The 24,485-nt window shown below is 47.2% G+C and overlaps 1 protein-coding gene across 13 annotated transcripts in view; it reads right to left on the reverse strand.

Annotated features, from left to right (window-relative positions):
• Positions 1 to 24,485, reverse strand: part of ST3GAL3 (ST3 beta-galactoside alpha-2,3-sialyltransferase 3) — a 444,286-nt gene that overhangs the window by 133,409 nt on the left and 286,392 nt on the right. For all 13 annotated transcript variants that reach the window (XM_030572865.1, XM_030572866.1, XM_030572862.1 and 10 more), the window contains one exon: positions 14,120 to 14,183. In XM_030572865.1, coding sequence (XP_030428725.1) covers positions 14,120 to 14,183 — 64 coding nt within the window. The remainder of the gene's footprint in view (positions 1 to 14,119; positions 14,184 to 24,485) is intronic.

Here is a 24,485-nt window from a genome sequence, read left to right on the forward strand (position 1 = left end):
ACCAGCCTCTGGAAGGTGGCGGGTGCATTTCGAAGGCCGAAAGGAAGGACATTGAATTCATACACCCCCGTATGGGTGACGAATGCTGACCTCTCCTTGGCAGGTTCATCTAGCGGTACTTGCCAGTACCCCTTGGTTAAGTCTATGGTAGAGATGAACTGGGCACGTCCCAACTTTTCCAATAGCTCATCAGTACGTGGCATTGGATAGTTGTCCGGACGAGTTACAGCATTTAGCTTACGGTAGTCCACGCAGAAGCGTATTTCCCCATCTGGTTTGGGTACCAGAACCACTGGAGATGCCCATGCACTGGTAGATGGGCGGATTATACCCATCTGTAGCATGTTCTGGATCTCCCGTTCTATAGCAGCTTGGGCATGAGGAGACACCTGGTAGGGTGGGGTTCTGATTGGGTGAGCATTACCTGTATCAATGGAGTGGTATGCCCGTTCAGTCCGTCCTGGGGTGGCTGAGAACAATGGGGCGAAGCTAGTGCACAGCTCCTTGATTTGTTGCCGCTGCAGACGTTCCAGGGTGGTTGAGAGGTTCACCTCTTCCACGCCACCGTCTTTTTTTCCGTCGTAGTAGACACCGTCAGGCCACTCAGCATCATCTCCCTGGACTGTAAACTGACAAACCTGTAAGTCTCTGGAATAGAAAGGCTTGAGAGAATTAACATGGTACACTTTAGGCTTTAGTGAGGAATTGGGAAATGCTATGAGGTAGTTTACAGCTCCCAGGCGCTCTTGGACCGTGAATGGCCCTTCCCATGATGCTTCCATCTTATGGGCCTGTTGCGCCTTCAAGACCATAACCTGGTCTCCTACCGTGAAGGAACGTTCTCTGGCATGTCTGTCATACCAGGCCTTTTGCTCTTCTTGAGCATCCTTTAGGTTCTCTCTAGCAAGGGCTAAAGAGTGTCGGAGGGTGCTTTGTAGGTTGCTTACAAAGTCCAGAATGTTAGTTCCTGGAGAAGGCGTAAACCCCTCCCATTGCTGCTTCACCAACTGTAATGGCCCCTTAACCTCGTGACCATACACAAGTTCAAATGGTGAAAACCCTAAACTGGGATGTGGTACAGCCCTGTAGGCAAACAGCAACTGCTGCAACACTAGGTCCCAATTATTGGAGAATTCGTTGATGAATTTTCTTATCATGGCCCCCAAAGTTCCATTGAACCTTTCCACCAGGCCATTGGTTTGATGGTGGTACGGGGTGGCAACCAAGTGATTCACCCCATGAGTTTCCCACAGTTTTTCCATGGTCCCTGCCAGGAAATTAGACCCTGAATCTGTAAGGATGTCAGAGGGCCAACCTACCCTGGCAAAGATGTCTGTTAGGGCCAGGCACACAGTGTTAGCCCTGGTGTTGCCTAGAGCTACTGCTTCTGGCCATCGGGTAGCAAAGTCCACTAAAGTCAGTACGTACTGCTTTCCTCTGGGCGTCTTTTTTGGGAAAGGGCCCAGAATATCCACAGCTACTCGCTGAAATGGGACCTCAATTATGGGGAGTGGCTGGAGAGGGGCCTTGACCTGGTCTTGAGGCTTACCCACTCTTTGGCATACCTCACAAGACCGGACATACTTGGCAACATCCTTGCCCATCCCCTCCCAGTGGAAGGACTTCCCCAACCGGTCCTTGGTTCTGTTCACCCCAGCATGGCCACTGGGATGATCATGGGCTAAGCTTAAGAGCTTCCCCCGGTACTTAGTTGGAACCACCAACTGTTTTTGCGGCTGCCATTCTTCCCGGTGTCCACCAGAAAGAATTTCCTTGTATAAAAGTCCTTGGTCTATAACAAACCGGGATCGATTAGAAGAGCTGAGAGGCGGTGGGGTGCTCCGTGCCGCCGCCCACGCTTTCTGAAGGCTGTCATCTGCTTCCTGCTCAGCCTGGAACTGTTCCCTTGAGGCTGGGGTCACCAGTTCTTCCTCAGACTGTGGACTTGGGCTTGGTCCCTCTGGAAGCGATGTAGGTGATGGGGTTGTTTCCGTTGCTGGTGAACCGCTCTCCGCTGGTGCACCTGAGGGTATTTCAGGCTCTGGCTGAGCCTTTTGGGTATGGCTGTCGTGTGCTTCTGCCAGTTCTGGCTCGCTGGCGCCCTCTGGCGTTGAGTTTGAAGATGTGGTTGCACTTGCTGGTGCTGGTTGCTGTTCCAGTTCCGGGCCTGGGACTGGAGATGCTGTGGCTGTTTCAGTGGTAGGCATGGAATCCGGGTCCACTACCTCTGTCTGGGTCTCTGGTAACACAGACGGGGCCTCTGTGGACGGCTCAGGAACAGGAATGGGTCTGGAAGCTTGCCTGGTTTGGCTACGGGTAACCATTCCCACTCTCTTGGCCCGCCTCACCTGGTTGGCCAAGTCTTCCCCCAGTAGCATGGGGATAGGATAATTGTCATAGACTGCAAAAGTCCACATTCCTGACCAGCCTTTGTACTGGACAGGCAGTTGAGCTGTAGGCAAGTCTACAGCTTGTGACATGAAGGGGTAAATTGTAACTTTGGCCTTTGGGTTGATGAATTTGGGGTCAACGAAGGATTGGTGGATAGCTGACACTTGTGCCCCCGTGTCTCTCCACGCAGTAACCTTCTTTCCGCCCACTCTCAAATTTTCCCTTCGCTCCAAGGGTATTTGAGAGGCATCTGGGCCTGGGGATCTTTGGGGTGATGGTGGTGTAATGAATTGCACTCGCATGGTGTTCTTGGGACAGTTGGCCTTGATATGTCCCAGTTCATTACACTTAAAGCATCTTCCATCTGATGGGTCACTGGGCCGAGGTGAGTTACTGGAGACTGGTGAGGTTGAAGAGTAGGGTATCTGTGGCTTTACTTGGGTGGTATGTAGGGTCTTTGGCTGTCCTCGGTTGTAGGGTTTATGGTCTGTGTGCCCCCTGGGGTAATCGTTCCCCTTGACAGTAGCTTTTTTGCTTTTTGCCAGTTCCATCCATTTGGCTCCAATCTCCCCCGCCTCAGCGATAGTTTTGGGATTTCTATCTTGTATGTACCGTGTGATGTCTTCAGGAACACCATCCAAGAACTGCTCCATTTGTATGAGGAGGTTCACTTCTTCCAAGGTTTGAATGTTGTTTCCTGTTAACCAGGCCTCATAGTTTTTTGCAATGTAGTAGGCGTGTTTGGGAAATGACACCTCTGGTTTCCATTTTTGGGTTCTGAAGCGCCGACGGGCATGATCTGGGGTTATCCCCATCCTGTATCTGGCCTTGGTTTGAAAAAGTTTATAGTCGTTCATTTGCAGCTTAGGCATTTCAGCTGCCACCTCTGCTAAAGGTCCACTGAGTTGTGGCCTTAATTCTACCATGTACTGGTCTTCGGGGATGCTGTACCCAAGACAGGCTCTTTCAAAATTTTCCAAGAAGGCCTCGGTGTCATCACCTGCCTTGTAGGTGGGAAATTTCCTGTGCTGTGGAGCAATACTTGGCGCCGGGTTGTTAGGGTTGGCTGGCACATGCAGCCCAGCTTTTGCCATCTCCAGTTCATGTTTTCTCTGTTTTTCCTTCTCTTCCATTTCTTTTTGTTGTTTTTCCATTTCTCGGCGGTGGGCCACCTCTTCTTCCTCTAGTTTTCTTTTGTGTGCTGCCTCTTGGGCTGCCTGTTCTCTTTGGAAGGCTGCCAGTTTGATGCTTTCTTCCTTTTCTTTTATCTCCATCTCTTTTTGTTTTATTTCCAGTTGTCGCCTGTGTTCAGCTTCTTTTAATTGGTCTTCGGCCTCCATTTTTGTCCTAGTAGACATGGTTCCTGTTTTCTTGTGTTGGGGTGCCCTCCGGTGTTTCTCTGTTGAACTGCAGGCTCTGTTGCCTCCTGAAGTCTGCCTAGCAACAGTGCTTTTTTCCCTTTCTCTCTCTAGCTAATGTTCAATGAAGGGAAACCAGAAAAACCACTTTATTTGCATGCATATAAGTGCTGGTACTTGCCTCCTAATGGGAGGGCTATTGCATGACAAAAGACCCTCAACAGTCTTCTCGCTTAACATGCAAACCACAAACTGCTAGAGAGAGCAGAAAAAAAAAATTCTCTCTGGTTCCCTTTTAAAACCAAACTGTTTCTCTCTGCTAAAAAGCCCTTAGCAGAGAAAAGAAAAATATAATATTCCTACTGGCTTCTGGATTCTGTCTATATCCCGCCGCTGCCACTCATGTTTTAACCTTATTCCCAGATTTTGGACCTTAGCGTCCAAAATATGGGGGTTAGCATGAAAACCTCCAAGCTTAGTTACCAGCTTGGACCTGGTACTGCTGCCACCACCCAAAAAATTAGAGTGTTTTGGGGCACTCTGGTCCCACTGAAAAACCTTCCCTGGGGACCCCAAGACCCAAATCCCTTGAGTCTCACAACAAAGGGAAATAATCCTTTTTCCCTTCCCCCCTCCAGATGCTCCTGGAGAGATACACAGACACAAGCTCTGTGAAACTACGCAGAGTGATTCCCCCTCTCCGTTCCCAATCCTGGAACAAAAGTACTTTCCTATTCCCCCAGAGGGAATGCAAAATCAGGCTAGCAATCCAACACACAGAACTCCCCTGATTTCTTCCTCCCACCAATTCCCTGGTGAGTACAGACTCAATTTCCCTGAAGTAAAGAAAAACTCCAACAGGTCTTAAAAGAAAGCTTTATATAAAAAGAAAGAAAAATACATACAAATGTGCTCTCTGTATTTAGATGATACAACACAGGGTCAATTGCTTAAAAGAATATTGAATAAACAGCCTTATTCAAAAAGAATACAAATCAAAGCACTCCAGCACTTATATTCATGCAAATACCAAAGAAAAGAAACCATAGAACTTACTATCTGATCTCTTTGTCCTTACACTTAGAAACAGAAGACTAGAAAATAGAACTACTTCTCCAAAGCTCAGAGGAAACAGGCAGACAGACAAAAGACTCAGACACACACTTCCCTCCACCCAAAGTTGAAAAAATCCGGTTTTCTGATTGGTTTTCTGGTCAGGTGTTTCAGGTGAAAGAGACATTAACCCTTAGCTATCTGTTTATGACAACTAAACTGCTCAAGATAGTTAAGACCAAAGCAGATTGTGAAGAACTTTGAAAAGATCTCACAAAACAAAGTTATTGGGCAACAAAATGGTAAATGAAATTTAATGTGGATAAATGTAAAGTAATGTACACTGGAAAAAATAACCCCAACTATACATACAATGTGATGGGGGCTAATTTAGCTACAACTAATCCTGGAGTCCTCATGGATAGTTCTCTGAAAACATCCACGCAGTGTGCAGAGGCGGTCAAAAAAGCAAACAGAATGTTGGGAATCATTAAAAAACAGATAGAGAATAAGACGGAGAATATCTTATTGCCCTTATATAAATCCATGGTACATCCACATCTCGAATACTGCATACAGATGTGGTCTCCATATCTCAAAAAAGATATACTGGCACTAGAAAAAGTTCAGAAAAGGGCAACTAAAGTGATTAGGTGTATGGAGAGGGTCCCATATGAGGAAAGATTAAAGAGGCTAGGACTTTTCAGCTCAGAAAAGAGGAGACTAAGGGGGGATATGATAGAGCAGGGTTAGGCAACCTATGGCACGGGTGCCAAAGGCGGCACGTGAGCGGATTTTCAGTGGCACTCACACTGCCCGGGTCCTGGCCACCAGTCTTGGAGGGCTCTGCATTTTCATTTAATTTTAAATGAAGCTTTTTAAACATTTTAAAAACCTTATTTACTTTACATACAACAATAGTTTAGTGATATATTGTAGACTTATAGAAAGAGACTTCTAAAAACATTAAAATGTATTACTGGCATGCGAAACCTTAAATTAGAGTGAATAAATGAAGACTCAGCACAGCACTTCTGAAAGGTTGCGATAGAGGTATATAAAATCATGAGTGGTGTGGAGAAAGTGAATAAGGAAAAGTTATTTACTTATTCCCATAATATAAGAACTAGGGGCCACCAAATGAAATTAATGGGCAGCAGGTTTAAAACAAATAAAAGGAAGTTCTTCTTCACACAGCACACAGTTAACTTGTGGAACTCCTTACCTGAGGAGGTTGTGAAGGCTAGGACTATAACAGGGTTTAAAAGAGAACTGGATAAATTCATGGAGGTTAAGTCCATTAATGGCTATTAGCCAGGATGGGTAAAGAATGGTGTCCCTAGCCTCTGTTTGTCAGAGGGTGGAGATGGATGGCAGGAGAGAGATCACTTGATCATTACCTGCTAGGTTCACTCCCTCTGGGGTACCTGGCATTGGCCACTGTCGGCAGACAGGATACTGTGCTGGATGGACCCAGTATGGCCGTTCTTATGTACAGTTTCAACCAATTTGCCTGGTACTGAAGTCAAGCTTACCAGCCTGTAACTGCCACGATCACCTCTGGAGCCTTTTTTTTTTTGGCATCACATTAGGTATCTGCCAGTCATCTGATACAGGAGCTAATGTAAGCAATAGGTTACCTATCAGTTGGTTCTGTAAGTTCATATTTGGGTTCCCTTCAGAAGTCTTGGGTGACACCATCTGGCTGGGGTAACGTATGACTTTTTAAACATATCAATCAGTTCCAAAACCTCTTCCACTGACAGCTCAATCTGGGGCATTTCCTCAGATTTGTAACCTAAGAACAGTGGTTCTCAAACTGTGGGTTGGGACCCCAAAGTGGGTCAGGATCCCATTTAATGGGCTTGCCAGGGCCAGCATTAGACTTGCTGAGACCAGGGGCAGAAGCTGAAGCCCAAGATCCACTCCTACTCGGGGCTGTGGGGCCCGGGCTACGGCCCCCCCATCCCCCCAACCCAGGGCAGCGGGGCTAAGGCTGTGGCCCCCTCTCCCCCTAATCCAGGGCAGCAGGGCCCAGGCTATGGCCCCCTCTCCCCCAACCAAGGCAGCGGGACTCGGGCTGCGGCCCCAGTCCCCCTCCTCCTGGGGTCATGTAGCAACTTTGCTGTCAGAAGGGGGTTGCTGTCCAATGAAGTTTGAGAAATGCTGTCTACCGAGAATGGCTCAGGTTTTGGACTCTCACTCACATCTTCTACAATGAAGACTGATGCACAGAATTCATTTAGCTTTTCGCAATGGCCTTGTCTTCCCTGAGTGCTCCTTTAGCACCTAGACTGTCCAGTGGCCCCGCTGGTTGTCTGGCAGGCTTCCTACATGTGATGTATTTAAAAAAAAAATTGTTGTTAGTTTTTGTGTCTTTTGCTAGTTGCTCTTCAAATTCTTTCTGGGCCTGCCTAATTATACCTTTGCATTTGATGTGTCAGGATTTAGGCTCCTTTCTATTTGCCTCAGTAGGATCTGACTGCCAATTTTTAAAAGACGCCTTTTTGACCACGATCAAGTCATCTCTTAACCTTCTCTTGGATAAACTAAGTGGATTAAGCTCCTTAAGTGTCTCACTCTCAGGCAGATCTTCCATATCTTGAATTAGTCTTATAGCTCTTTCCTGAACTCATTCCATTTTTCAACATCTTTTTTGAAGTGCTGAAACCAGTAACTGTCTCACTGGTGCCACGTGAGGGGTAATGCCACCTGCCTACTATTCAGTATCCTCCTGCTGAGGCATCCCAGAATCGCATTTGCTCTTTTAGCTACACCACCACATTGGGAGCTCATGTTCAGCTGGTTATCTACCATCAACCCCAAGTCCTTTTCAGTGTCACTGACTTTCAGGAGACTATCACTCATCTTATCAGTGTGATCCCCGTTCTTTGCATCTAGATAGCTCATCTTTCATTTGGCTCTGTTAAAATGCATGTGGCTCAAATGAGTCCTGTTTACAAGCAATCTGGTGCAGTCTTTATAACTGACCTGTCCACGTCATTATTTACCACTCCACCCATTGTGTTATATGCAAGTTTTACCAGCCTTGAATTTCTATTTTCTTCCATATCACTGATGAAAATGTTGAATAACCTTGGGTCAAGAACAGATCCCGGCAGGGCCACCCTATAAACACATCTACTAGATAATGATTTCCCATTTACAGTTAATTTTTGAAATCTCTCATTTAATTAGCTTTTAATCCAGATAATATGGGCTACATTTATCTTGTATAGTGATACTCTTTTTAGAGCAGGATGTCATTCGGACTAAGTCAAATGCCTTACAGAAGTCTAAATACACAATACATTTACCTTTATCAATCAAACTTGTAATCTCTTAAAAAATACCAAATTTGCTTGACAAGATTCATTTCCCATAAAACCCATGTTAATTTGCACTATTTGAGATACCATCTTTTTTGTGATTCTATTCCATATTAACCTTTCCATGATTTTGCCCAGAACTCATGTCATCTCATTTACCCTTTTAAAATAATGCTGCAACAGTAGCTTCTCCAGCTCTCCAGAGTTGATGAAGTAAGCCAGTGACTTGCTTTCCTATGGTCCCATTCAGTCACATTGTTCAAGAAACAGGTGAGGAACATGAGTTGTGATTATATTATCCTAAGTACTTACTAGAGTCCGTGGTCTGTTAAATTAATGCCTGTTTCCTTGATAACACATCTAACGTAGAATCAGAGTTGCACATGGATTTTAGAGAACTCTGAAATACTGGCTCTTAAACCAGAAGTTTTGGTCTCAGGGAAAAACTTCCTAAATAAGTTTCTAATGAACACAGGAAGAGATATAACAACATGCTCAACAGTCTCAAAAAGCTGCCAAGGTTCGAACTCAAAATCATAGGCCATGGATGCTGCTCAGGTTAAAGGGCCACAGCACAGCCCCTCGAGCCACCCAATTATGGTGACATAAGTTGGCCTGCAAAACCTCTGACCTGCAAAAGAGCACCAGTCTTATGGCACATGTGCACTTCACCATCTTTAGTGTGTCCGTTCAGCTCAAACTGAGCTGGAATTACAAACTTAACTCTCAACACCTTTTGAAATATTGCTTCCCCAAAGGAGCAGTGCAAGCCGTGCATTACCTGAGATAATTCCCGAGTGGGAGAGATCAGTTTGGGGAGGATTAGAGCAACTGTTTGAGCCACAGGTGTGAGCCAAAAACCCCCTCTTCAGAACCCGGTAATTTTCTAAACACATGATTTCTTAAAAGGGGGCTGTATCTCAAGAGCCCCTTTCTCAAAGAACTCCAAATTTGGACCACTAACCCTGCCCACTCCACACTTCCATGAGGCACAGGAAATTTCAGGATAATCTGAATCTGCAGATTTTAGATCCAGATGTGCATTTTAGAGCACCTAGAATAGTCATAATTTAAACAGCAAGCAATTTTCCACCTTAACTACAGCAGAGCTACTGCTCTGGAAGCAACAGAGCAGAGGCGAGTGGGGAGGCAGCTGACAGCAGCAGAGATATCAGGAATGCTGATGAGTTTGGTGGTCATGGAAAGTCTGATTGGAAGCTCAGAAGGGGTCAGGAGGCAAAACATGAATTGGTCAGAAAGCAAGAACTTTGTTAGTGCGAGATCAAAGTAGGAGAACGTTCAGTAAAGAACAGGGCTAACATTTTTCAAGAGCTCCTAAGCTACCTAAGAGCTTCTGAAAAAATTTACCCTAGGTCCAGAAATTAACACTTAGTGAGGGAATTAATAAAAGGGCAAGTCATGCCTGACTGATCTGATTGCCTTCTATGATGAGATAACTGGCTCTGTGGATGTGGGGAAAGTGGTGGATGTGATATATCTTGACTTTAGCAAAGCTTTTGATACGGTCTCCCACAGTATTCTTGCCAGCAAGTTAAAAAAGTATGGGCTGGATGAATGGACTATAAAGTGGATAGAAAGCCAGCTAAATTGTCAAGTTCAATAGGCAGTGATCATAGAATATCAAGGTTGGAAGGGACCTCAGGAGTTATCTAGTCCAACCCCCTGCTCAACGCAGGACCCATCCCCAGACAGATTTTTGCCCCAGATCCCTAAATGGCCCCCTCAAGGATTGAACTCATAACCCTGGCTTTAGCAGGCCAATGCTCAAATCACTGAGCTATCCCTCCCCCAAATGGCTTGATGTCTAGTTGGCAGCCAGTACCAAGCGGAGTGGCCCCAAGGGCCAGTTTTGTTCAATATCTTCATTAATGATCTAGATGATGGGATGGATTGCACCCTCAGCAAGTTCACGGATGATATTAAGATGGGTGGGGGAGAAGTAGAAAGCTGGAGAGTAGGGATAGGGTCTGGAGTGACCTAGACAAATTGGAGGATTTGAAAGAGAGAAAGAAATCTAATGAGGTTCAACAAGGACAAGTGCAGAGTCCTGCACTTAGGACGGAAGAATCCCAGGTACTGCTACAGGCTGGGGACCGACTAGCTAAGCGGTAGTTCTGCAGGAAAGGACCTGGGGATTACAGTGGATGAGAAGCTGGATGTGAGTCAACAGTGTGCCCTTGTTGCCAAGAAGACTAATGGCATTTTGGGCTGTATGAGTAGGGGCACTGCTAGCAGATTGAGGGAAGTGATTATTCCCCTCTATTCGACATTGGTGAGGCCTCATCTGGAGTACTGCCAGTTTTGATCCCTACTCCCCACTAAATTGGAGAGTGTCCAGTGGAGGGTAATGAAAATGACAAGGAGACTGGCGCATATGACTTACGAGGAGAGGCTGAGGGAACTGGGATTGTTTAGTCTGCAGAAGAGAAGAACGAGGTGGGATTTGATAGCTGCTTTCAACTACCTGAAAGGGGGTTCCAAAGAGGATGGATCTAGACTGTTCTCAGTGGTACCAGATGACAGAACAAGGAGCAATGGTCTCAAGTTGCAGTGGGGGAGGGTCTAGGTTGGATATTAGGAAACACTATTTCACTAAGAGGGTGGTGAAGCACTGGAATGGGTTACCTAAGGAGATGATGGAATCTCCATCCTTACAGATTTTTAAGGCCCAGCTTCACAAAGCCCTGGCTGGGATGATTTAGTTGGGGTTGGTCCTGCTTTGAGCAGGGGGTTGGACTAGATGACCTCCTGAGGTCTCGTCCAGTCCTTATATTCTATGATTCAAGGCTGAAGGTCAAATAAGGAGGGAAGGCTCAGGATGCAAGAGGGTAAAAGGATCAGACAGCTGATCATAAACATGCTAAGGATTTTCCAGAACAAGCTCTATGATAGGACCAGAGAGTTGGAAGGAGCTTGTTCTGAATACACAAATCTGCATTATACCAGCTCAAGCCTTGAAGTCCCCATAAAAGTTCCTAAATCCATCTTATCACCAACTCAACCACTGCAGTCACACCTACTAGCTTTAAGAGTGAGATATGAGTGAACTGTTCTTGTCGGAACAAGCTGCGCCCCTTTTCTTTTGTTTGAATAAATCTTTGCGTGATTTGGTTGTGTTGCCAGTACATTGCTGGGGGATGAGGGGAGGGTGTAGCTATGCAATGGTACGCATTACTTTTATGCTTTTAGAAGCAAACAATTAGGAAGCAGTCAAAATGTAAACATACCCTTTGAATGTTTGAGCTAACAAAGCTCCCAGAGTTCACTAGAATGAGAACTCTATTCTCAGCTCCTGACCTATATCCAAAGCACCGGCAATTCCTGGGAGACTGTGTTTAGGAAATGTGATGAAGTGTCACTATTTGCTCCTTCTGCTTCAGGCTAAAAGGGGTAAAAAACACAGGTGATGTCGTGCTGGGAGTCTACTACAGGCCACCTAATCAGGCGGAAGAGGTGGATGAGGCTTTTTTCAAACAACTAACAAAATCATCCAAAGCCCAAGATTTGGTGGTGATGGGGGACTTCAACTATCCAGATATATGTTGGGAAAATAACACCGCGGGGCACAGACTATCCAATAAGTTCCTGGACTGCATTGCAGACAACTTTTTATTTCAGAAAGTTGAAAAAGCTACTAGGGGGGAAGCTGTTCTAGACTTGATTTTAACCAATAGGGAGGAACTTGTTGAGAATTTAAAAGTAGAAGGAAACTTGGGTGAAAGTGATCATGAAATCATAGAATTTGCAATTCTAAGGAAAGGCAGAAGGGAGTACAGCAGAATAGAGACAATGGATTTCAGGAAGGCGGATTTTGGTAAGCTCAGAGAGCTGATAGGCAAGGTCCCATGGGAATTAAGACTGAGGGGAAAAACAACTGAGGAAAGTTGGCAGTTTTTCAAAGGGACACTATTAAGGGCCCAAAAGCAAGTTATTCCAATGGTTAGGAAAGATAGAAAATGTGGCAAAAGACCACCTTGGCTTACCCTTGAGATCTTGCGTGACCTATAAAATAAAAAGGCGTCATATAAAAAATGGAAACTAGGTCAGATCACGAAGGATGAATATAGGCAAATAACACAGGAATGCAGAGGCAAGATTAGAAAAGCAAAGGCACAAAATGAACTCAAACTAGCTATGGGAATAAAGGGAAACAAGAAGACTTTTTATCAATACATTAGAAGCAAGAGGAAGACTAAGGATAGGGTAGGCCCACTGCTCAATGAGGAGGGGGTAACAGTAACGGGAGACTTGGAAATGGCAGAGATGCTTAATGACTTCTTTGTTTCGGTCTTCACTGAGAAGTCTGAAGGAATGTCTAGTATAGTGAATGCTTACGGGAAGAGGGTAGGTTTAGAAGAGAAAATAAGGAAAGAGCAAGTAAAAAATCACTTAGAAAAGTTAGATGCCTGCAAGTCACCAGGGCCTGATGGAATGCATCCTAGAATACTCAAGGAGTTAATGGAAGAGGTATCTGAGCCTCTAGCTATTATCTTTGGGAAATCATGGGAGACGGGGGAGATTCCAGAAGACTGGAAGGGGGCAAATATAGTGCCCATCTATAAAAAGGGAAATAAAAACAACCCGGGAAACTACAGACCAGTTAGTTTAACTTCTGTGCCAGGGAAGATAATGGAGCAGGTAATCAAAGAAATCATCTGCAAACACTTGGAAGGTGGTAAAGTGATAGGGAATAGCCAGCATGGATTTGTAAAGAACAAATCATGTCAAACTAATCTGATAGCGTTCTTTGATAAGATAACGAGCCTTGTGGATAAGGGAGAAGCGGTGGATGTGATATACCTAGACTTTAGTAAGGCATTTGATACAGTTTCGCATGATATTCTTATAGATAAGCTAGGAAAGTACAATTTAGATGGGGCTACTATAAGGTGGGTGCATAACTGGCTGGATAACCGTACTCAGAGAGTAGTTGTTAATGGCTCCCAATCCTGCTGGAAAGGTATAACAAGTGGGGTTCCGCAGGGGTCTGTTTTGGGACCGGTTCTGTTCAATATCTTCATCAACGATTTAGATGTTGGCATAGAAAGTACGCTTATTAAGTTTGCGGACGATACCAAACTGGGAGGGATTGCAACTGCTCTGGAAGACAGGGTCAAAATTCAAAATGATCTGAACAAATTGGAGAAATGGTCTGAGATAAACAGGATGAAGTTCAATAAAGACAAATGCAAAGTGCTCCACTTAGGAAGGAACAATCAGTTTCACACATACAGAATGGGAAGAGACTGTCTAGGAAGGAGTATGGCAGAAAGAGATCTAGGGGTCATAGTGGACCACAAGCTTAATATGAGTGAACAGTGTGATACTGTTGCAAAAAAAGCAAACATGATTCTGGGATGCATTAACAGGTGTGTTGTAAACAAGACACGAGAAGTCATTCTTCCGCTTTACTCTGCGCTGGTTAGGCCTCAACTGGAGTATTGTGTCCAGTTCTGGGCACCGCATTTCAAGAAAGATGTGGAGAAATTGGAGAGGGTCCAGAGAAGAGCAACAAGAATGATTAAAGGTCTTGAGAACATGACCTATGAAGGAAGGCTGAAGGAATTGGGTTTGTTTAGTTTGGAAAAGAGAAGACTGAGAGGGGACATGATAGCAGTTTTCAGGTATCTAAAAGGGTGTCATCAGGAGGAGGGAGAAAACTTGTTCACCTTAGCCTCCAATGACAGAACAAGAAGCAATGGGCTTAAACTGCAGCAAGGGAGATTTAGGCTGGACATTAGGAAAAAGTTCCTAACTGTCAGGGTAGTCAAACACTGGAATAGATTGCCTAGGGAAGTTGTGGAATCTCCATCGCTGGAGATATTTAAGAGTAGGTTAGATAAATGTCTATCGGGGATGGTCTAGACAGTATTTGGTCCTGCCATGAGGGCAGGGGACTGGACTCGATGACCTCTCGAGGTCCCTTCCAGTCCTAGAGCCTATGAGTCTATAAGGGTCTCACCTTACCTGTCAAGGGCTGGAGTGAGGCGATACTCTTTGGTTGCTGACAGGATGGCTTTGATCAGATTATCTGGGGGAGAAAGGAAAGAAGGCATTAGAAAGGTCAGACCATTTCAAACAAGTTTTCATCTTTAATGAAGATTATGTGCAAGGTGTAGTAAGTCAGGGAGTCTATGAGTGCAACTTACATGCCGAGGACCTGACAGTAAGTGTCCATTAGGAGCAGCGGCAACCCACTGAACTTTACTTGTTCCTATATCCTCCTAGTAGCTGCTCTAAGGCCTTGGCTCCACTGGAGAGTTGCAGTGCTGGTGGTGGCTTTACAGCGCTGCAACTCACTCACCGTCCACACTTGCAAGGCACATACAGCGCTGTATCTCCCTGGCTACAGCACTGGTTGTACTTCACCTCGACCTGGGAAATAACGACTATAGCGCTGCTAATGCAGCACTGCTTTGCCAGTGTGGCCACCAAAAGCGCTGTTATTGGCCTCCAGAGGTATTCGGAGGTATCCCACAATGCCTACTCAGCCGCTCTGCTCATCAGTTCGAACTCTACTGCCCTGGCCTCAGGTGACCAAGCATCAGACCCGCCCTTTAAATGCCCTGAAAAATTTAAAAATCCCCTTCCTGTTTGCTCAGCCAGGTGTAAAGTGCAATCAGTGAATCTTTCCAGGTGACCATGCCTCCACGTGGCAAACAAGACCCAGCATGGAGCAATGGCGAGTTGCTGGACCTTATCAGTGTTTGTGGGGAGGAAGCTGTGCAGTCCCAGCTGCGCTCCAGCCGTAGGAATTATGATACCTATGGGCAGATCTCAAGGGCCATGCTGGAAAGGGGCCATGACCAGGAGACGCTGCAGTGCAGAGCTAAAGTGAAGTTGCTGTGGAGTGCCTACTGCAAAGCTCGCGAGGGAAACCGCCGCTCCGGCGCTGCCCCCACGACCTGCCGTTTTTACAAAGAGCTGGATATGATACTTGGGGGTGACCCCACCTCCACTCCGAGGACCACGATGGACACTTCAGAGCGGGGGAGGAGGAGGAGGAAAGCGAGAGTGAGGGTACTGGGGTGGGAGGAGACACCCCGGAGTCCCAGGAGGCATGCAGCCAGGAGCTCTTCTCAAGCCAGGAGGAAGGTAGCCAGTTGCAACAGCCGGTACTTGGTGGAGGACAAACAGAGGAGCGAGTTCCCGGTAAGCAGCTTTTATTTTCAGTATGGAAACGTTTCAGGAGAAGAGGGAGAGTTAGGGCTGCACGCATGCATGCTTAGATGCGGAATAGCCCATTGATGTGGTCTATCACGTCGCGGTAATCGGCCTCAGTAATCTCTTCAAATGTTTCAGCCAGAGCGTGAGCAATGCGCTTGCGCAGGTTTCTTGGGAGAACCACTGTGGTCCTTGTCCCAGTCAGGCTAATGCGTCCACGCCACTGTGCCGCGAGGGGTGGGGGGACCATTGCTGCACACAGGCAAGCTGCATAGGGGCCAGGGTGGAATCTGCATTGCTGTAGAAGACCCTCCCGCTCTTCCCAGGTGACCCGCAGCAGCGAGATACCTTCCAGGATCAACTCCTGTGGAAAATGTTGGGAGAGTGTTCAGTGTAGGTGCTCCCTGCAGCTGTTTGCTTTCCCCAAAGAACAGAAACCCCGAGGACAGTACAGCCCTGAAATAATCAGTCCCCCTTACTCACCATTCCGGGGTTCCCGTGGGTTATGTGTGCTCTCTTTGGGATGGGAAAATTATGCTATTGTGAAGACTGGTACCTTCCTTAACTGCGGGGGGATAACTGTCTGGTATAAACAATGCTGCCTCTGTTAAGTGTTGCATTTTTGCCTCTACAGATGCAACCCTGAGATCTCAACTGCCCGTGTTATTAACGGCTGAGAGACTACAAAACCTCCAGAAGAAGCCACGAAAAAGCAAAGACGACCTGCTGCAAGCAGTTATGCAGCACTCTGTCACAGAGAATCAAAAAGTGCAGGACTGGAGGGAAAGGGAAAGCAGGATCCGCCAGAGAAATGCAATGGACAGGAAGAAAAGCACAAAGCAGCTGATAAGCATCCTGGAGCGCCAAGCAGACTCTATCCAGGCGCTTGTAGCCATGCAGGCGGAGCACAACCGCGCCCGCCCCCCCCGTCGCCCTTGTCCCAAAGCTCTTTCTCTTGTGTCCCCATGTCAGCTCAAAACCCCTTTCCCTAGCATCCAGGTTCTTACCACTACCACCAGCTGCCGACAATGCCTGTATGTTCACCAACCAGCCCTGAGAACTACGACCCTTACCCTCTGCACTCACCCCCCATCACCATGAAGTACAGGCATCCTGAAGTGCAGCAGTCATTGCACAGCACTCCAGATAGGACATATTCAAACCTCTGACTGTACAGTTCCCCACCCCACCCGCCTGCCCTTTTAGGTTCCCAAAATGCTGTGTGTCTGTCAATAAAGTTAGTTTCTTTTCAATAAATGAATTCTTGGCTTTGAAAAGAGTCTATTATTGCAGAAAGTCAAAGATATCTTAGCCCAGGAAAGAAACAGGCACTGCAAACCAGCTTAGCAAACAATGATTCCTACCAACATTGTAACCACTGAACTTCACTCCCGTGCAAGGCACCAAACATCACTTTGGTGTTCAGCCTCAAATTCCTCCCTCAAGGCATCTCTAATCCTTGAAGCCCTGTGCTGGGCCTCTCTAGTTGCCCTGCTCTCTGGCTGTGCAAATTCAGCATCCAGGCTTTGAACCTCAGAGGTCCATGCCTGACTGAATCTTTCATCCTTCCCTTCACAAATATTATGGAGGGTACAGCACGTGGATATAACTGCGGGGATGCTGCTTTCCCCTAAGTTCAGCTTACTATACAGAGATCTCCAGCGCCCCTTTAAACGGCCAAAAGCACACTCCACAGTCATTCGGCACTGGCTCAGCCTGTAGTTGAACTGTTCCTTGCTGCTGTCAAGGCTTCCTGTGTACGGTTTCATGAGCCAGGGCATTAACGGGTAAGCGGGGTCTCCAAGGATCACAATGGGCATTTGGACGTCCCCTACTTTGATCTTCCGGTCTGGGAAAAAAGCCCCTGCCTGCAGCTTCCTGAACAGGCCAGTGTTCCGAAAGATGCGTGCATCATGCACCTTTCCAGGCCAGCCTGTGTTAATGTCAATGAAACGCCCACGGTGACCCACAAGCGCCTGGAGAACCATGAAGAAATACCCCTTCCGATTAACATACTCTGATGCTAGGTGGGGTGGTGCCAGAATAGAAATATGCGTCCCATCTATCGCCCCTTCACAGTTAGGGAAACCCATTTGGACAGGCCATCTACAATGTCCTACACGTTCCCCAGAGTCACGGTTCTTCTTAGCAGGATGCGATTAATGGCCCCGCAAACTTGCATCAACACGATTCCAACGGTCGACTTTCCCACTCCAAACTGGTTCCCGACTGATCGGTAGCTGTCTGGAGTTGCCAGCTTCCAGATTGCAATAGCCACCCGCTTCTCCACTGGCAGGGCAGCTCTCAATCTCGTGTCCTTGAGCCGCAGGGTGGGGGTGAGCTCAGCACACAGTCCCATGAAAGTGGCTTTTCTCATCCAAAAGTTCTGCAGCCACTGCTCGTCATCCCAGACTTCCATGACGATGTGATCCCACCACTCAGTGCTTGTTTCCCGAGCCCAAAAGCAGCGTTCCACGGTGCTGAGCATTTCTGTGAATGCCAGCAGCAATTTCGTGTCGTACACATCAGGCAACTCGCAATCATCGTCGGACTCCTTATCACTTTGGATCTTAAGGAATAGCTCAACTGCCGAACGTGATGTGCTGGCGAGGCTTGTCAGCATACTCAGCAGTTCGGGCTCCATTTCCCACAGAAATCGTGCTGCACAGAGACCGCTGAAAGAGGCAAGATGGCGCCAAACGTGGACGGAAAACCAGGGATTGCTGGGATGTGAAGCGATACATCACGGGGCATTCGGACAGGAAGCAGAATGACCTGCACCCTCCGCTCCCTTCTCACAATGCCAGAATGGGAAGAGGTGCTCTGTGGGATGGTTGCCCATAATGCACCACTCCCAACAGAGCTGCAAATGCTGCAAATGTGGCCACACTGCAGCGCTTTCCCTACACAGCTGTATGAAGACAGCTTTAACTCCCAGCTCTGCACACCTGCAAGTGAAGCCAAACCCTAAGTCTAGACTCTCAGGGTGTGAGATACTTGAACTCAAGGGGATCTCGTGTGCCTCATTCAGAGGTGTTGTGTAAGTTACACGTTGCTGATAAGGGGATACAAGTGTGAATAAGCAAGTCTAACACAGTCTAAATTGGTTTCTCATCCATGTTGAAGGAGCCAGAAGAAAGTGCAAGTTACACCAACTGAAAATTCATGCCACAAACTGTAGAAGCAGAGTTATTCCCATCCCCTCACAAAAGTTTTGTAATGTTAAAAGAGATTCATTGAAGTGAAATCTAACAACCACTCAAACACTAACATGAATGGGTGCCTAACGGAGATTGTCTACTACAGGGGGATCAGAATTGCATTTGGCACATTTAGGGGAGATACCCGCTAGTATCTGATTCTTAGAGTCATTCTCAAGCTCAAGCAAGATCATAGCAGAATGATCCTTGCAGCCCAGCCTGGCTACACCTACATACGCATCTAAAAGTTAGGAAGAGATTATTCTCCTCTAGTCAGCACTGGCGAGGCCACATCTGGAGTACTGTGTCCAGTTTTGGGCCCCACACTACAGAAAGGATGTGAACAAGTTGGAGAGTCCAGTGAAGAGCAACAAAAATGATCAGGGGCCTGGGGCACATGATATATGAGGAGAGGCTGAGGGAACTGGGCTTATTTAGTCTGCAGAAGAGAAGATTGAGGGGGGATTTGATAGCTGCTTTCAACTACCTGAAAGGGGGTTTCAAAGAGGATGGATCTAGACTGCTCTCAGCGGTACCTGATGACAGAACAAGGAGCAATGGTTTCAAGTTGCAGAGGGGGAGGTTTAGGTTGGATATTAGGAAACACTATTTCACTAGGAGGGTGGTGAATCACTGGAATGGGTTTCCTAGGGAGGTGGTGGAATCTCCTTCCTTAGAGGTTTTTAAGGTCAGGATTGAGAAAGCCCTGGCTGGGATGATTTAGTTTGCATCTGGCCCTGCTTTGAGCAGGGGGTTTGACTAGATGACCTCCTAAGTTCTCTTCCAACCCTAATCTTCTATGATTCTATAATGGTCATTCCCATGACGAACCTCGTCATACGAAAGTAGGTTTCCTATAAATTGAGGGCAGAGTGTCAGTCTCCCAGGCACAGGGAGAAGATTATCTTAGCCAAGGATACCATAAAGAACCTTATTTCTTGATGTATTTGTTGAGCTTCCAAAGATCTAGGATGGTTCTGAGCTTTGGGTATTAGAAAATAAGGGGAATAACCCCCCCCACTCCCCAGTGTAGAAATGGAATCTCTGCTATGGTTCCCAAGGAATATAGGGTCTGCACATCTCATCTTTGTAAAGACTTGTGACAGGGGCTGCTGAAGAGGGAGTGGCTAGGGAGGTGGAAGGATAGAAAGACAACGTAGGATATCCTGATTCCGCCGTGCTTATCTCCCATGTGACCAAGGTGATGGACTGCCAGGCACCCAGGAAATAGGATATCCTATCCTGGAAAGGTGGGGAAGGGTAGCAAGGTCTAGGCTGGGTAGTATGCTGTCCTTGACACAAGAGTCAAATTGGCTTCTTCAGGTCCTGACGATGATGAGATGAAGAGACTGAGGAAGCAGAGGGAATTGATCTCCTCCTCTGGGACCTCTGTCATCTTAGACTGGGCAGTCTGATGAAAGGGGTATTATTGCTGCCTAGACTGGTATTAGGGATGACACTTTGTCCTCTTCACCACTGGAGTACAAAGGTCCCAGGATTTTAAACTGCTGTCAAGTCCCATAGCGTGTACCATATCTTATCTGTTTTAGATGAGAACAAAGCACATCCCTCATAGGCGAGGTCCTCGGTGGTTTGTTGCATGTCCATCAGAATCCCCAAGGACTGCGAACAGGAGGAACTGTGCAGAATCACCACCATCACTATAGCCCTGGCTGCGGAATCTGCTGTGTCTAAAGAAGTCTGCAGAGTGGATCAAGAGATGAGGCAGCCCTCAGCAACGAGTGACTGAAATTGTTCTCTCAAGCCTTCCCGCAGCTTGCTTATAAGCTGAGATATTGTCTCACACTTCGAGAAGCAATACCTCTACAACAGAGCGTGGTGATTGGCAACGTGACATTCTAAATTACTGTAGAATAAATCTTCCACACAACAGGTTGAGAGTTTTTCCATCTTTGTCTTTGGGGGTAGACTTAGCCTGGGCCTGCTGGATCTTCTCATTCAGTGTGACTACATCTAAAGAGCCAGGTGTGGGATGTAGACCATGCTGTGCAAACCCTGGAAATGGAACCTGGTATTGACATTTGGTTTGTTTGGTCACGGGAGGAATGGATTTCCCAGAGAGTTTTGAACAGGTGTATAATGGACTTGTTAATAGGCAGGGCTACCTTTCCTACCACTAGGGGACAGAGAATGTTGATCAGATGGTGGATATTCTCCTCAGTTAGCTCCATCTGACTGCCCAGAGAGGCTGCCATTCTCCGTGGAGCTCCGGATCTGTCTTGAAGTCATCCAGTACTGGGGATGCTGCTGCTGGTACAATGGCCCCACCAGCTGATGAGGTGGATACCTGAAGGAGAGGCAAAAGGTACAAGGGAAGACTGCAAATCCAGAGCAGGCTGAGGTAAATTCTGAGTTTGACAGTCCAAAGGTGGATTAGCTCCCACCATCACAGGTCTCATCACTGTCTGGAGAAGTCTCTCTCCTGGGGGAACTATGTGTCTGAGGTATAGTGATGGAGACATGAATCTTGGAAGCATCCCCCGGGTATCCAATAGGGCAATGGAGGGGTCTAGTAAGGTACCAGTCCCCAGTCATGTCTGGCCCAGGGGTCCTGACCCCTTGCTGAAGTCTTCTCAAACCCACAGGGGTGGGAGCAAGAACAAGACTGGAAGGAAGCTCTGAACTCTCAGTGACAACACCCGCCACAGCCTGTCTCAGGGTCTTATGAAGAACTGGAGCACTCTGAGAGCCAGGTGGTGTGACACTGGGTGGGGTCCTCAGGGACAAGATATAGATTGATGTCAGGGGAAGTGTGCATGACTCTCTAGCCACCCATAACATGCAGAGAATATGGTCCCTGACCAGAAGTGGAAAGAGGCAGTATCAAGCCCAACGCTGGTGACCCTGAATTAGAACACACGGGTGCTGACAGTCTCAGCAGCTGCGCCAGTGCCAGATGAGGGACTTCACCCTGAATCAGTGGTGACAAAACAAGGTGCTGGCCACAGCATAAGCATTGGGAGTAGTCAGTACAGACACATATGACTGTGAGCAGGGAGAACTGCTCCATTGCTGCTGGAGAGGTAACGAGTCTCGATGGTCCCTGGAAGGGAACAGGAATTGATGGCTCAGGTTCCTCTACACGAGCCGGAGGGTGCACTCTACCATTAGTACCAGAATGACCAGCTGTATAGGACTCCTGGGGTCTGGACTTAGACGAGCCCAATACTAATTTCTTCTTGTGCATCTGAGGCTGGGGCTGCTCTGAAGCCAGGGCCTGGAATGAGATTGCTGCAGACAGGGCTCTCCTGTGGCTCTTGTCTGCAGGCAAAGCTGGGGGGCACATGGGGAGGCAGTCAAAGAACGACCCTGGGATGACCGAGGGGCTTCTGATGCCAATGCAAGGGCAGCTTCCATGAGGATGTAAGTGAGACACTCCTTCCTCCCCTCCCTGCATTTGAAACAGGACAAATGGGGCACCTGTCTCCACTGTGACCCTGGTTTAAGCCCTGAGACAGTGAGAATGAGAGTTACTGACAGGCATAGGTTTTCTGCAGCCTGAGCAAGGTTTAAAATGCAGAGTCCTTCGCATAGGCTCCCCGGTACTGGGCAGGGCCTGGAGGCCCTGCTGACTGGAAAAAAACTAAAAAGAACTAAATTAAACTAAAGATTTTAAAAGCATCGAGTGATGAAAAGGACAGACGAATATAAACAAGCAGACAAGAAGGGAACAAATGCTCCGATCACTGACCACAGACGGTAAGGAACAGAAGGAGGGGTGGGGCAACTCTGCTATTTATCCTCTCACTTCAGAGCACAAGGAGCTCGGCTTTGGGCAGGACTGCGCCAGCACCGGTGCAGAGCACACGCACGCCCCAACAGTGTTATGGACATACAGGAAACAGTGGATTCTGGGAGATTTTGGAGGCCAAGCTAGACTGTGGGAAAGCGGTGGCAGGGCTATCTGAACTATTCTAAGGCCATCCACGCTGACACTAAAATAGTGCCAACTGGAGCAGTTTCTACTAAACCTGCTGAAAGCAAGTCTAATCCAAACTGGAGCTGATATGCACACACCCCACTCCGAGCACTTGTGTGTGGATGGGACGCTAGCCTGACCACAAGATATTTAGCATGTAAAGTTTCTCAAATGTAGACAAGGCCCAAAAAGGACGCTTGATCTACTTGAATTCAATCCAGCAAGGAACGGGGACTCGCAGACTGGAGCAGTGCAAGGGCACACGTGGAGGATCTGTTCCTGGTTACCCTTGCGTATTCATTCTGTGAAGGGCTTTAGCTGTCGCTCTGCCCCTTGCTTTAATATTGGGCAATTTCAAAAAAAGAAAATGATGGGAGCAGGAGCAGGAGCTATACGTATGGGAATGTTCCCTAGCTCTTTCCATTTAATTCCTGTCCCACAGAAGAGGCAAAGCACGGGCAGCATCACCACACAGCACGCTCCGGCCCCTGCCAAAATTCCTCTGAAGGCGTGTTCATGCTCCAAAACCTATTCAGTGCTTGGCCTCTCTCCTCAGCCTGCCAACAAAAGGATCTGCACATATTAACCGCTCGGATGGTTTTGTGAAGCACACAGCTTCCCACTGAGAACCCGACTCAAATCACCAAACTTGTTTCACACAGGTCACCAAACAGCATCTGATTATCACAGTTTTCAGCAACTCTCATGAAACGTGGGTAGTCAAACGCCAGGGCAGCTTCGAGGAAATTACTCAGTATCAATCCCCTTCTTCCAGCTACAGCCAGCCAATTATACTCCCAATGGCCTGCATAATATAACTGTGCTTAGGGATACTGTGGATGTTTGCAGGCTCCTGGGAGTGCAACATGTCACAGTGGGGACGTCCCTCATGAGCACCACTACTCACAGATAATAGGAGCCTGGGACCTTCAAATGCCTTTGCTGGAAACATTTCCACGTCATGTGTCCATGTGATGCTGCATCTCCCAGATGCCTCGTAAACTAGCTTCTTCCTTTCTTAAAAGCTTAAGCTCCCCCGACCCCTTTGATGTATTGTTTGCTCGAGAGCCTCTGACTCACCTCCAAGGAAGCCAGAGATGCACCTCTGCTCCTGCCAGCATGGGGATGCAGAGGCTGCTGCGTGACACCAGGGGAGCGAGAATGAAGAAACACAGGAACAGCCCTTTGGACCAGCTGCATTTGTTTATGAAGCCCGATTACTCATCCCTCACTTCCCTCTGGCACTACTCAAGGAATCTCCCATCTATCTCCCTGCCCCTCCGCTGAGCTACACACGAGTCGTGTGTCATTGCCAAACAATGCACTGATTCTGCAGCCGAGCCTCTGCATCCTTTGAAGGGCACAGTCACTGTATCCAAAGTCATCTCAGCAAGCTCCCTGCATTTCCAGGCCAGGCTAGAAGCTGCTCCATCCTGGCTAGATATTATCTAAGAACCCTGAGTTGCTGTGATATATTCTGCCAAGTTTTGTCTCCAGATATCAGAAGATTCAAAAGCCAGGCAGCACCGCACAGCTTCTCTGGACTTGACTTCAGGTTGACCTTGAAGTTTGCAGGCTTCTGGAAAAAGCTAAAAGTAAATAGTAAGGAAACAGGCAGGCAATGACCACACAGAGAGAACCAGCCTAAGTCTGACTAACATTTCCATCGAGGTTATTTAAGTGGAAAGGCAGAAAACTTCACTGCTGCATCAGCAAAACTGACCAGTGAACTTCAGCAATCTTTATTACTGGGTCTGTGAGAAGCGGAACATTTCTGACCCAGTAGGGGTCACCTATGGCTCTCCCAGGTGCCAGTTTCTGCCTTGGCAGTGAGCAATTCAGGCCTTTCCTGCACTCTTTTCTGGTAAAGCGGCTAAGAGAATTTGCAGTATGTCCCCATCAGTCATGTTCCTGACTGAACAGCAAGTCCCAGTGCCAGTATTGCTAACCTCAGAGCATTCAGCATGAGTTAGGCTCCAAAAATTATGAGATTACTTTAAAAATAAAAATAATGAGATTTTTAGACTAG

Source organism: Gopherus evgoodei, chromosome 8 (genome assembly GCF_007399415.2).
Source record: "Gopherus evgoodei ecotype Sinaloan lineage chromosome 8, rGopEvg1_v1.p, whole genome shotgun sequence".
NCBI classification, from domain to species: domain Eukaryota; kingdom Metazoa; phylum Chordata; order Testudines; family Testudinidae; genus Gopherus; species Gopherus evgoodei.